At 39.9% G+C, this 15381-nt stretch overlaps 1 protein-coding gene across 1 annotated transcript in view; it reads left to right on the top strand.

Moving 5' to 3' along the window:
• Positions 1-282: 282 nt before the first annotated feature.
• Positions 283-15381, top strand: part of baiap2l1a (BAR/IMD domain containing adaptor protein 2 like 1a) — a 128490-nt gene continuing 113391 nt past the window's right edge. The window contains exons 1-2 of the mRNA XM_078240619.1: positions 283-586; positions 3324-3399. Coding sequence (XP_078096745.1) covers positions 536-586; positions 3324-3399 — 127 coding nt within the window. The 5' untranslated portion in view covers positions 283-535. The remainder of the gene's footprint in view (positions 587-3323; positions 3400-15381) is intronic.

Here is a 15381-nt window from a genome sequence, read left to right as displayed (position 1 = left end):
TTGTGGCTTTTGCTACCAAATAAACCTGTTGGACTTTAACCTGGTGTTGTTAAACTTCTTACTGTGTTTGCCCCAGCCCAACGCCGGCATTTCCACATCATGAGTGACGCCTGCACAGTGGGAGGGGCGGGGCCAGATTACTGCTGGGGGCGGGGCCAGATTACTGCTGGGGGCGGGGCCAGAATCCTGCTGGGGGCGGGGCCAGAATCCTGCTGGGGGCGGGGCCAGAATCCTGCTGGGGGCGGGGCGGAGAATGACGCCTGCGCGGTGAGGGCCGTGGGCGGGGTCGCAACCGGTGACGTCACCGGGACAGAGCGGGGCCGAAGTTTGACAGGAGCTCGAGCGGGAGCAGGGCGACGGCTGGAGCCGGCGAAGCATTTACCTCAGCCCGATAACTGGAGGAAAGGAAATTCAAATCATTCTCAAACCAACCCCACTCTCTCGCGTAGAAAATACCAGCTGGAGATTTTTGTCTTCTTAAAAAAAATTTTTTATTTTAAAAACATTTCTGAGGGGGTCGTTGCCAGGGGAAACCATGTCTCGCAAAGCGGAGGATATCAACAGGCTCACGGAGAGCACCTATAAGGTGAGAAGAGGATCAGATGAAGTACTTTTTAAAAAAATAACACTTAAATGTTACCTGTTTTTAAAACTAGCACCAGCCGGGCGTCGCTCCATGTCTTTTACCTGTATCAGGTGAGCTCCAGGTAAAGGCTCCAGGTGTGTGGGAGGGTGAGGGTGGGGGAGAGGGTCTGCCACTGGGCTCCTCCAGCGATTCATAACAAAGGACAACTTTGTGAACGACAGAAAAAAAAAGTTATTTGTTTAAATGATTTAAGGTGGCGAGAGTGCCCACAATTTAACGCCGCCTAATAGAAAGGCAACCCTCGCTTTCGTTACTCATCAGGATTGCTCAATGTGATTTCCTATTTTGTTGTTGGAGACACTGATGAAAGATCACCGAGGGCTGGGTGGGTATCTTCCGTCCTGCGAGGAGCGCTGCACCTACCTGTTCAGTCACCTTTTCAGCTGGGTGTGTCCTGCAGACGTGGAGAAACAGCAAGTGGGGCTTATTATGTGGCCGTTTTTTTTTCTTAAAGCTTATCAAGGGCAATCTTCTAGCGGGCACAATAAAACCCTGACAGATTTTGAAATTGTTTAGATCGATACTTTTCATGAGAAATGGATCTTTATTTCCTTTTACAGAAAGTAATCCCCTCCCCAAAAAATCTGCAGAAGTCAATATCAAATAGTATAATTCGCTACTTTCTCAATTTCATTGTCATCCAAATGCTTTGTACGTATCGCTGAATTTGTAATAAATCAATAAATTATCTGTGAAGACCACGTTTAGATGAACTAATCAGACATTTGTGTACATAAATTTACCTCCTGATTGTCTATTCGTAATGAGAATCACAATTTCCTTGCATTAAAACTCAGCACGGCAATCTAGGCAGACCTCTGAAAAGGTTATTCTGCTGTCACTAAGTTTAGAGGGAAGGTGGAGCTGGAAACTAAACAAACAATTATGCCATGCAGTTTTGATGTTTGTGCATACCTGTTTTTCAATATTCCAGGACGCTGTATTCTGTCCTGAACTACAAAAGGGTCACATATTTGGCATAGATAATCTCGATGTGGAGATAGATAATCTCTCCAAGGACGCAGAGATCTGTCTATTGCCATTACTATGTATGTTAGGGGTGAAGTTTTGCAATCAGCTGATTTGATGTCAGCAGCCTGCTTTGTAAATAGTGTACTGTAGTGTATTGACACAACATACTGGAGCTGTCCAGTATGCCAAAAGGACATTGTGAAAACCTATTTTATTGAAAATAGTGTTCTGATGTACAGCAATGATACCAATTGGTGCATGCCAAATTGATGAGGAGTAGACCTGAAATACTGGGAGGAGCAGTTACTTTCCAGTTAGAAATTGTTTCAGCCAGCTTGCAATTATATGCTGTAATTAATGAAGTAGACTACATAGGAGCCTATTTACAGGAGCCACTGCAGAGTTATTGTTTATGTACATTGTAAGTTAATGATGGCTTGGGAAATGTGTGGTATAATTGTGAAGAGGAGTGATAACCCAGGAGCGATAGCTGACACCTGACATTAATGAAGCACATGACTTGATGTGTTGAAATAATAGCCAAACAAAAAGTTTTGTTTGATTAGGATCTGCTATTATTCTAGGGAACAACTCTACTTAAAAATAGTACAACAATTTGCCCTTCATGTTTCTTAGAAAATAGCAATAACTGAAGAATCAGATTCTTCAGGTGGGAACCCTCACAATATTTGAAATGCCAGAGCATATAAGGCTATGGGCCAAATGCTGGAAAATAGGATTAGAATAGATAGGTGCTTGATGGCTGGCATGGACACAAAGGGCCTCTTTCCATGCTGTAAAACTCTTATGATTCTTTGATTCAGGGGATTAGTTTTCCCCACGCCCCCAACCAACCCAATTTCAATAGCAACCTGGAAATTGCCTAAATGATTGATGCCTAAGAGAATTGATAGGGAGATCAAACCATGGAAACTGGTGCAGTCTCAATTGAACCCTGTCTTTTTTTTTACTAAATGGCACTGCCTAGAGTTTGCAACATTGAATTGCTCTTTTATTTCTTCTGGCAGAAACTGACATTTAAAAGTTTGGGGGTATATGTCCTGTAGATATCCAAAAGAGTGGAATACTGTTTTTTTAAATATATATCAGTTCTATCTTGTTATTTATGGCGCATTAATTACAACCAGCATGCCAGTAAAGCAGATTGAGGTCACTATAGGATTCATTGAGAAACTCGTAATAAAATATGCATTGTGGTATTCTTTGTGGGCAGCATATGTCGGCCTATAGGTTTCTTCCTCTTGGCTACTTTTATTTAGGGACATTAAAGGATTAAAATTGTGTTGATACAATGTGTCAAGCACTTTGAAATCACTGTGGCAAATGTTTCTTCAAAATGGTTAAACTTTGTAACTACAGTACCAAAAAATTGTTTGGTGACATTTTACTTTGGTAATGCAATTTTGGCTGCCACTACAGAAAACTGCAAAGCGTCACCTGTGCTTATAACTGGAATACAGGTGCTCAATCTTGTTTACATTTTCATATGTGCATGGGTCATTTAGCAATGCTTCTGGAATTGTTCCCATTTGTAAATCCAAGTTTCTTTCAGATTCAAATTCATGATATAGGTCAAAGTCATGCAAATAATCTCACCCATCATTTCAAGGGGCTCTGCTGTTATAAAAATAGTGAACGTAATACAATTAAGTTCTACTTTAAATTCTTGTTGGTTTTTCTTCAGACTGTAATGGAACAGTTTAATCCAGGATTACGGAATCTCGTAAATTTGGGCAAAAATTATGAAAAAGCTGTTAGTGGTAAGTATTCAATTCAAATATTTGCTGAACATTTGGTGGTTCATTAAGGTGTGCTGTTTACTGCATTTTATGCTTAAGGTTCCTGCCACTACAAGGAGGAGCCTCCAGTTCCAAGCACTGCTTACCGGCTTCAGGCAGTGATATTCCCACAGATAATGCAGACAGAATAGTGATACTGCCAAGTAAACATAATGCTCTAGAAAACACTGTTGTTCATTCTTTCCAAACTGCATTTTTGAAACTTTTGAAAGTGTAGGCATGTGAACATAAATGTTATTAGACATTTTTGCTTTGCTAGTGAACGAAGATCTTGGTTTACAAGTTTATTGATATCTCAAAGTAAATATGTCACCAATAATATCTGTGGTGACCTTGAGCTTTGATGCCATTTTTGTGAAAAATGCATCAAATGTTAAAACTGAAAATGTTTGCACAGAATCAAATGCCATGCTTTTGTAGATATGTGTATTTTAATAAACAAAATAATAGTGAAATGTGTTCTATGGTACTGCAATCACCTAGGACGAAATAATAGCCACGTAGAGCCAAGCCTCTTAAGGCACAAAGATGTTTATTGGTATTAAGGAAAGATGGGGAACTCACTGAAGAATTGAGGAAATAATCAATATGGTTGGCAGTGTGATGTGAGAACAGCATTGTTACTTTCAGAATTAACTGGGAATCCATCCAAAATAAAAATGGCTTGTAAAGCAGAAACAGGTTACAATTAAATCAAGTAAAGACTAAAATAAATTTCAAGGAACAAGGGGATCCCAATAGAAAATTAGCTAAAATAGACAGGTCGGAGGTGGATGAGGGGTGGCTAGAGGAGTTAGGAAGCAGGATCCCAAATGAAACACAACACTAGGTAAAAGGTAGTAAACTCATAGGTATAGATACAGAGAGATATATGGATCAGAAACCAAGATTGGCCAAACTTGAGGGAACTTGAAAGGTGATAATTTTATAGTAGTGTACATACAGGAATGTTAAAAGCAATAGGAGGGAATGCGGTAGAAATAGCAGAAACATGGCTAAATTCGATGGATGAAAATGAATATAATGTTCAACTGTATAAAAAAGAGAAGAGTGGACCAAAAAAGGAGATCATGCATTCCTAAATGTCAAGGATGCCTGGGAAATGAAGTAAGTTAATTTTGTGAGGATGAGAAAGTTATACGGCAAATTACCCTGGATAGACATAGTACTTTGGATTTGTTGCAGACCAGCAGGTCAGCATAATGAGGAGGAGAATTTGTTCCATAAAGAGATAGGAAGAATATGTGTTCACAGGAAAAGTTATTTTGATGCAAGTCTTCAATCAACCAAACATAAACATGGAAAAATCCACATTATTTTGCGTTAGACAGTTTTATTGACACACAGGGTGGAACTCTCCCCAAAAGATTTTAAGTGTCGTAACGGTCAGAATAATGGAGTGATCTGTGCCGGTCTCTTGAGCTTGTTACACACCTCACTCCTCCCACACTGTCACTTTTTTGGGACCTGGGAGTTTCGTGCCAGCAAATAAATTAAGAATGGGGGCAATCCTGTAGGAAGAAAGGGTCTACAGACGTGAATACCAGAAATTGTAGAAACATGGATAAAAAGCGATCAGCGGGGTGAAGCGGGACCTGGGAGAAAGCATAGTCGCTGAGGCTAAGCATAGTTTTTTTTTAAAGTTTCCCTAGCAGAAAACGGAGTTATTTTCCATGGTACCATATAACCTGCAGGGATGCTTGTTTTATGTGGAGATTACTCTAGTTAGGATTAGTGTTAGCTTGTACAGAAATTCAGGGTATAATTCTTAAATGCCTGTTGGAATTGCTGGTATGGATGGGCCTCTAGTTTTACTGTTGCACTAAATTATCTTTCTGCACATTATTATTGGATGCAGTAAATATAATCAAACTTGTCATTTCATCTTATATTATCTCCTGTATACATGTTTACAGACATCAATTTTGTTAAGTTTTTGTAGGAGCTTTTGTCGATTGAATCGCTTTTGTCACGATTTACTGTATTTTAAGATTTTGGCTTGAATACCTTTATAATGTTTTGCTGCTCAGCATGCTCACCTTGAACCAACAAAGTTCCTTCTGAGCAAAAGATTTTTAGGCAAGCCAAAGTTTACTAACTATCACTTTTATGGTCAGCCTATCCTTAAAAGATTGCCCTGCTGTGGACTTCAACTTTTATTCGCACAACTAGGATAAACTGGGCAACGTGCAACCAATAAACAGTCAACTTCAGAAGTGAAATGAAAACTTGTATTTGTGTAGCATCAGTAATGTGATAAAATGTCCAAGGGCACTTTATGGTAGAACCAAGCCTCAAATGGAGGTATTGGGGCAAATGGCTAAAAGCTTAGTCAGATCTAAGTTTTAAAGAGGAAAGCAATATGGGGAGGTTTAAGAAGGGAATTCTTGGGCTTAAGGGCCTAGGCAGATGAAGGCACAACTGACAACGATGGAGGAATTAAAATCAATGATGGACAAGAGGTTGGAATCTTGGAGTGTTTTCGGGCTGGAGGAAGATGAGAGACAGGATGCGAAGAGGCTGTGGGGGAATTCATAAACAAGAATATCATTCGGAAACCAGGTGGTAAACTGTCCTCCATCTGTTAATTTAACAGCAAACATGTATCTTTATTCTACTTCACATTTGTTATTTTAGCAATTATGCTATTTACTCCCTAGTACGCCTCCTCTGATCATTTCTGTTTACTTCTCTGTGCTTTAAAAGGCCTCTTTACATTCCTCCTTTCAGCTCGACACCCAAACTCATTTTCACTTTGTTTCTTTCACCCACCTGCTTCAAGTCCAATGTTCTTTCACCATTCAGGGTGGCATGGTGGCACAGTGGTTAGCACTGCTGCCTCTCAGCGCCAGGGACCCAGGTTCAATTCCAGTTTTGGGTCACTGTCTGTGTGGAGTTTGCATGTTCTCCCTCTGTCTGTGTGAGTTTCCTCCGGGTGCTCCAGTTTCCTCCCACACTCCAAAGATGTGCGGGTTAGGTTGATTGGCCAAGATAAATTGCCTCTTGGTGTCAGGGAAAGTAGCAGGGTAAATACGTTGGGGTTACGGCGATAGGGCCTAGGTGGAATTGTTGTCAGTGCAGGCTCAATGGGCCGAATGGTCACCTCCTGCACTGTAGGTATTCTATGATAAACTGGTCCAAGACATTCCCTTTACATGAGGACAACAATAAACGTGTTGTACATTTTGGTTGGGAGAAAAGGCTGAGGGAGATGACAGTTACATTAGGGGACTGCACAAAAAAGAGCTTATTTAGAGGAAAGTGGATAGCATGGAAATAGTTTCAGTAGACACTGTGGTATGCCTTGTAATGAATTTGAGAAATTGGATGGTCAGTTTATATAAATAAACGTACATGCTTTTCCTTCCTTTCCTCCTTTTAAAAAAAATCAAATATACTTCTGTTCAAATGTAGTCGGGAATGAAGAACTTATTGTCGTCTGCTATCTAATTATTTTATCTTTAAACTTAACTTCCCGAATAACAACTAAAAATGACCCCATGAAAATAAATCTGACTCCATGGTAGTGACCATCAATTAATAGTTCTCTGAAATTGTATTGCCTAGTATGGTGGAGCAGCATTTATTCCACAGTTGTGGGGGACAACCTGTGGAGAGATATTTTCCAGAATGTTCGTTCATGTGTAGTAGGCAATGGGACAACTTTCAGCAACTGTTTTCTGCCCTTTCATCTTCATTTGTTTTCCCTTGCATGTTGATATACTCTTTCCCCTCATTCTGACTCCTCCCCTCCCTGTCAGAAACTCTATCATTTAATTTCATTTATCTCAGTGTTTACCAATCTATCAGTAATGACAATTAAAATATTTATTTTACCAATTTTGACTAATAAATTGCCAGAACTTCCTTGTTTGGGGGTGAATTGGTTTTAAAAATGTGATTACCTCTTCAAAAATTGAGTTTGAAGATGCGTGTGCATATTTTTAGTTGGACCACTAATAGAACATAGAATAATAAAAGCTTGGTGATTTGGAATGGTTTCTGGGGTTTTGGATCAATTTTTGATTTAGTTCTGAGGATATTACTCTTAATATTATGGCAGATGTCCATCTTTGATTCTTTAATGGGTAAAGGGCAAGGACAAAGGTTATTCATACTAAATTGAGTCACATATTGGGGCATTCTTTGCATAATCTCCAAGAGTTTTATTATCTCACTGTTGTAGTGGCAAATAAATGACTAGTGCCAAATCCATACCTCCTGTGTTGGGTTGTGTGTATGCACATGTCTGTGAACATATGATTCCCAGGCATGACTACACCTCAATAAGATGTCATTGGCTGTAAAGTGTTTAACGATGTCTGAGGTCCTGAATCATAGCATCCCGACAGTGCAGAAGGAGGCATGAAAGATGCTATATGAATAGCATTGTCTTCCCAATCATGTTACTCCATGGCAATTTTCTTTAGTCAACTTAGTGGTTGTCTTTGTGTTGCTCTACCTGAGCTGAAGTGACCTGTGCATTTAATCTGTTCCTGTTCCTGATTGCACTGCATTCCAGAATACCCATAGACAATGAACAAATCTGGAACAGCAATGTTAGATGGTCTTAATGCTACTTTTCACTGTGCGGGAATTGGATAATTGCAGTCAAATGTAATATAATACTGGACAGGTATTTACGTGATTCGGAGAATATTCATAGAATCCCTACAGTGCAGAAGGAGGCCATTTGGCCCATCGAGTCTGCATCGACAACTATCCAATCCTATCTCATAACCACACGTATTTGCCCTTCTAATCCCCCTGACACTAAGAGGCAAATTAACATAGCCAATCAACCTAACCCACACATCTTTGGAGTGAGAGGGGAAACTGGAGCACCCAGACGAAGCCCAGGCAGGTAATGGGGAGAATGTGCAAACTCCACACAGGCAGTCACCCAAGACCGGAATTGAACCTGGGTCCCTGGCGCTGTGAGGCAGCAGTGCTAACCACTGTGCCACCATGCCTCCCTTGTCCTTCAGACTACAATGAAGTGTGCATCTATGTTCAAATTAAAATATTGCTCTTTTATTGACCTTCATAAATTATTTTGAATGCTGAATCTTTAGATCTTGTGAAAAATTTCCCATAGCACACTTTCAATGGTGCAGTGTCAAGCAGGCTAAATTTAAATTTTTCATATTTCCCACTGGCTTTCCTACCAGTGTAGCTAAAATTAAAGTATGCTAAGGGAAAATGTTTGCTTACCAAGACTAGTAATTGAGGTCCAGAAAAGCTGCTTAAAAACCTAATTAAATTTGGAGCCTAAGCATTGTATAAGTGACTTGACACAATGAATGCATTAGAAAATCATCAGCTGCAAAGGGAAAGTACCATAATAAATATAAGATTCTTGAAATGTTTTCCAAGATAGAAAACAACCAGCTTATCCCTCTGTCAATTGTGTGTGTCGAAGGAAGAACTTCACACTCTTTCACAAAATCAAATTCAAAAAAGTATTACATGTACTGAAATAATTTAAGGTAGACATATTGTCCAAAGTTGTGCAGGTTAGCTGGATTGGCCATGGTAAATTGCCCCTTGGTGTGTCCAGGCGATTAGCAGGGTCACTGCGTGGGTTTGCGGGGTTAGGGCCTGGGTGAGATTGTTGTCAGTGCAGGCTTGATGGGCTGTATGATATTGGCTAAATTGTCTATGAACCTGGGAAAACTAAGAGGGTGAGGAATGAAAGTGGAGCAAATCTGACGAGTAAATGAAAAATTTGCTTTTAAAATAATTTAGGATGAAATGGACAACTGAGATAATTTCAGCAGAAATAATATTATTCACAATATTTTGCTTTTTAGAAGGTATTGATTTATATTCGTACAAAAAACCTGAAGTGCTCCTAGATATTCTACAGATGGGGAAATGGCTATTTAGGTTTTTGAAAAGCATCAGAAATAGCTACATATACTGTTATTTACAGTAGCCTAATTCGTGGCCAATGATCTTGCTCTAACACCTATTAGCTCAGCTATTTTTTATGCCTGAATGGCATGTCTTTATTCCCTCACTTAATTTATGACTTTGTGCCTTTTATTTCTTCAGTGCTCTTTTCTTCTCTCATCATTCTTGTTTTTCTCTAAGTTCCTTAGCTCTAATTAAAAACTGTGTGCTACTTTCCAGGTTGATTTATATGTCTGAAAAATTTACCAGACTATTCCTTATGTTAGAATTGTCACTGCTAAAATTGCACGTCAAAACTGTAGCATTAGATCTGTTAGCAGGCTGATACATAGGTCAATCCCATTAGCAGTTCTCTAGTCAAATAGTGAGAAATTCAGTAGTTACTTCATTGACTACTACAATTAAAAGGCAGTGATGTTTCAAAGCTGCAACTTCGAGTATGTGTTGACTAGGGACAGGTTTAGGCTGAAATCCAAAAGCTTGCCAGCATGTTCAATTGAGGCTTGCATGTGAAGGAATGGGCATGTGGGCGGTGGCACTTGAGGATGGTTGGTTTCAGTAAAACCATGACCTAATATCATCCAGTATGCTCAAAAGAGGAGATAGAGCTCAAATAAAAGATTTAACTGATAAATGTGATATTTACATTTTGTGATGCAGCAACAAAATAACTGAGTTCCCTGCACCATACTTGAAGCCAACATGCATGGAAAAAACATGCATTGGAACAGGACTTGGGAGTAGGAGCAGGCCATTCGGTCCTGTGTGTCTTTTCCAACTTTCTATATGGTGACTGATTTAATTGTGGTCTCAACTCCACAAGACAACTTTCTGTCTGCTGCCCCCACCCCCCCCCCCCCCCCCGCCCTTCTCTATCAAAAGTCTGTCTAACCCAGCCTTGAATAAATTCAATGACCCAGCCTCCTCTGTTTTTTGGGAAGTAAGTTCCACAGACTAACAACCTCCTAAGAGGAAAAGTATTTTCTCATCTCCATCTTAAGATTTCTTATTTTTAAGTGTCACCTGAGTTCTAGTCTTTGCCATAAAAGGAAACACCTGCCTGGCATCCATCCCATCAAATTTTCTCAGGATTTTCTTTGTTTCAACAAAATCTCTCAGGTTCCTAAACTCCACTGGATATAGGTCTACCCAGTTCAACCTTTCTTCATAAGGTAACTTCTTCCAGGAATGAGTCCAGTGAACCTTCTCTGAACTGTTAATGTAATTATGTTCTTTCTTAAATAAAGGGTCCAAAATTGGGCACAGTATTCCAGATGTGGTCTCACCCAGGCTCTCTGCAGCTGCAGTAAAACTTACCTACTTTTATATTCTATTCCCCTTGCAATAAACACGGACTCCACTTACCTTCTTAATCATTTATTGTACCTGCATGCTAACTTTTTGTGAATTAAATGTACCAGGACACCTGGATCCCTCTGTGTTATCAGGTTTTGCAATCTCTCCAAATAAGTAGTAAACTGTTTTCTATTCTTCCTGTTGACATGTCCTTAAGACATGACAGCAATCATAAACAATGTAAATAGAACTTTATTGTTTTTTTTCTCATCTAAAAATGAACTTTTCTGAACCAAAAGATGGTTGCCACAAGTCACTTGATGTCTGGATTTGTAAGGTGAACACTAAGGCAATATATAGCTTGCATTGGAAACATGCCCTGACATATTGTTTCTCATGGAATTTCACACATGGACTGTTGAGGCTCATTTCCAAAAGGAACTATTAAAGGGAAAAGGGAGTCTTTTGCATCTTTATAAGCTCACCCCTCTAGCAGAGTCCAAGGGTCTACTAAGACAATAGCTATCAGGATCAGTGTCATCAGTGTGGATAATGACTCGGAGGCTAATAACTGGGACATCTAAGTTACCAAACAAAGGCCAGATCCAGACATCAGGTAAACAACCTTTTATGAAATCACTGCGGAGAAAGGAAGTCACATGACTCGTGACCATTTTGAAATCTCCATAAACTGTTGAGAACTCAGAAGCAGGACTGAAGTGTACTGATTTAACTCCAACCTGCAAAAATACAACAACAGACCCCAAGCTGGCTAAGCAGTCTGCAACAAGCTCTCCTCTAAGCCTGTTCATATGGAAGCCACTGCCTGCCAAGCAGACCAAATCCCAGAATATCAATCTCATTTCACTGCATCCCAATCATCTTTGGAGGAATCCTGCACTTCTGCCTTCAGCTTGAAACCTGCCTGAACTGGAACTTCTCCATGATGGAACCCCATCTGGATTTGGACATTCTGAACTCTGGCAATCACATGCACTGAAAACTATTTCTGTGGTTCTTTTTACTGTTATCCATAATTGTAAAACACCTCCTTCCTATCCTCTTAGTCTGTAATTTTATGTGTGTGATATTGCAATCACCACCCACCTCTCTTCCGGTTTGAATGTGTGAATAAACTAAACTTCTGATTTAATACTAAGGGAGTTTGCCGAGAGTCATTTTAAGAATTAGCTACACAAACAAAGGAGTTTTGGAATAAGCACCATATTCTATTCTTTAAAACAAAAAAAAAACTCTGTTTACAGACACGAATACACAAGTTCAGTTTTGCCCCTCTCTCCTATATCTCTGTCCCATTATAGAATCTTTACCTCCTTTATACTACTAATATATTTGGTTCCTTCATCCAAGTCATTGATACAGATTATAAATTGTGGAGCCCCAAACACTGATCCCTGTGACACTTCACCTGTTAAAATTTTCAATTCAAAAAAATACCCATTTATCCCAACTTTCCTGTTAGCTCACCAATTCTTTATCTATGCTAATCTGTTATCCCTACATCATGTGCAGAATTTTACGCTGCCCAAGTGGATGTGCATTTGAAATCATGTGATAAGACATCGGGCGCTAGCCTGAATCGGGTGCGTGCCCGCCATCAATTGGGAAGCTCATTTTGAGCATCAAAAGTGTAATTGACCAGAATATTATGCTGCCTGTGCAAGTTTTAGGTTAGCGCGCAGACAACATGGGCAGGCAGACAAACCGCTTTTGCCATTTTGTCATCCATGGGGCAGGAGCAAAGGCAGGCTGAGTTGGGAAGAAAATTGAACATTTGGTGAGTGTCCAGGTTGGAGTATTATGAACATTTTCACAGTTTTCTTTGGAGGTTTGGGCATCTTGTCTAGCATTTTCAGAACATTTCAGTCTGATGACATCTGAGAATTGTTACCCTCAGTGCACGGATCAGTCCCATTTGCATCTCAGCTGATCCAGCTTTCAAGGGAAGCTCTCGCATCCATGTGCTGGATAATTGGATGGATGCCCTATGCCCATGGCTGTCAAGGTCACTGTCACCTTTAACAGTTATGCCTCCAGATCTTTCCAGGGGTCAGATGGTGATCTTTGTGATGTCTCCCAGTCAGCTGCACACAGCTGTATCAAACTGGTGATTGATGCTCTGTTCAGGTGGGTGAGAAAATTCATCCATTTCAGGACTGATCTCTTTGTGTGGCAGCTTATCAAATGTGTTTTGGAAATCCAAGTACATCTACAGGTGTCCCTTTATCCACCCTGCTTATTACTTCCTCAAAGAACTTTAATAAAATGGTTAAACACAATTCCCCTTTCACAAAACCATGTTGACTCTGCCTGATTCCATTATGATTTTCTAAATATCCTGCTGTAACCTTAATAATGGAGTTTTGCACTTTCCCTATGACAGATGTCAATCTAACTGGTTTATACATCCTGCGTTTTGTCTCCTTCCTTTCTTGAATAAATGTGTTACATTTGCTATTTTCCAAACCACTGGAACATTTCCAGAATCTAAGGAATTTTGGAAGATTATAATGCATGCCTCTACAGCCACTTCTTTTAAGAACCTGCACATGCTAGCAGTTGATTCCACTGATTAAATTTCCATTTAAAGAGGGAATCACAACTGGAGGAGCTAATTCAAAAATAATTTATGTAGAATTATGAATGAATAGCATCGGCATTCTTTTGTTCAATGTCACTAGCCAACCTTGCGTGGATTTATAATCCCTGCTTAAAATAGTTTTAGCAATTTTACCACGTGAACAAAATATTAAATAATACGAACATGTATTGCCTATATTGTTTGTATTTGTGACTTTATAATTTGTGTACATCAGTTCCTTATGAATTAGAACATTGTACTCAACTGCTAAGTAATAATGGTGTCACATGCTCTACTACTTATGTTCCTACGTCCTGGTGGTATTACAGTAAAACGCTGGCCTTGTTGCAGAAGTTGTTGTTTACATAAGTTTTTTTGTCTACCTGTAAATTAAGTTTGCACACAAAATTGGTACAGAAAGAAATATGATGCTGAACTACGTTGCATCCATTTGCATTTCAATGATTTTTCATACCATCACTACATCAGGGCAGTTTTCTTGGTTTTAATGACGGTGAAACAACCATAAAATGCTAAAAATAGCTCTTTCATATTATCATATCATAGATTCATACAGCGCAGAAGAGGCCTTTTGGTCCATCAAGTCTGCACTGACACATTAGAAACACCTGAACTCCCACCTAATCCCATCTGAATGTTGCGATGTGCCAAGTGCTCATCCAGATACTTTTTAAAGGATGTGAGGCAACCTTTCTCTACCACCCTGCCAGGCAGGGCATTCCAGACCATCACCACCCTCTGGGTAAAAAGGATTTCCCTCACATCTTCCCTAAATCTCCTGCCCCTCACCTTGAACCTATGTCCCCTCATGACTGACTCTTCGGCTAAGGGGAACAGCTGCTCCTTATCCACTCTGTCCATGTCCCTCATAATCTTATAATCTATTTATTTGAGGCAATATGTTCCCCAGTGCATATTGTGTGTCCCCAGTTTTAAATACTGAGGGAAAACAGGAACAGAAGTCCTTATTGTCCTGGAAAAATCATAAAATCAATTTGGCATGTCTGCATTGGTGTAATAATTTTTATTCAAAACTATTAAAGTTTAATAAAAGTGGACATGCATTTGCAGATAATCTTATCACTTGGATTTAAACAGTACTTGGGACTTGTGTAATAATTTTCCGTCTTTTCGATTGGTAATATTTAATCTAGTTAATCAGAATTCTGAGGGTCTTGTGGTGCTGCGAGTAGCATCCCTACCTCAGAGCCAGAAGCTCCGGATTCGAGGCTCACTGCAGAAATTGATTGCAAAAGAGACTGCATTCATAATGTGGCCAAACATGTTAATTATCAACCTGTAAATCCTCCTAATATGTGTGTAGCATGGAGTAAGAGTAGGAGAATCTTTTGATCAGCCAGAATCTGCAGAAAGCAATGGCAAAGCACTGCAGTACCTTGCCAAGCATAACCATGACCTTACACATGAAGTCCATGGTCACCAACACCTTCTTGGGGCATGGTATCTGAAGAGACAAAGAATCTGAATTCTTTTCCGGACTGTCTTGTAACATTAGTTTGGATTGAGTCATTCCAGTGAACAGGGTGAGGTAACAATGAACAATTGTTCCAACAAAGAAGCTAATCATAGTGGTACCAGTACTAGTAAATTCAATTAATGAGCTAGGCTGCATTTTGGAAGTGGTCAAATGGAATTTCTCTTGTTATAAAAGTTCAGTAAATTGTGACACAGAAATCGTGGACAAGATTTAGCGGCCACGTTAGCTGCGGGAGCAAATTCCATCATGACTGCTCCATCTCGTGAGAGGCTAAAAATGTGATTTGCGCTAGTGAGATTTCTGAGCATGATCTTCCTGGACCGTCCCTGATGATGAGATGAGGTTCACACCCAGGAAGGGTGCGAACTTGATTTACATGAATTTGAATCCATTACCATGTACTTAGTATGGTTAACTTCACATCTTCAGCCCTCATCAAATCCGCCCACCCACCAGGCTTAACATCGCACTGGCGCAAATTTCTCCTTTTAAAAATGGGAACCAGGCACCATGACTTCTGAGGGAGGAAGATGGTGAGCAGCACTGTCTCCACTGAGCACCAGGAAGTCCAACGAGACAGTGCCCACTGGCGAGCTCCGAAGAGGGAGCG

The sequence above is a fragment of the Mustelus asterias genome, chromosome 23, assembly GCF_964213995.1.
Source record: "Mustelus asterias chromosome 23, sMusAst1.hap1.1, whole genome shotgun sequence".
NCBI classification, from domain to species: Eukaryota; Metazoa; Chordata; class Chondrichthyes; order Carcharhiniformes; family Triakidae; genus Mustelus; species Mustelus asterias.
This window is presented reverse-complemented; position numbering and strand designations above follow the sequence as displayed.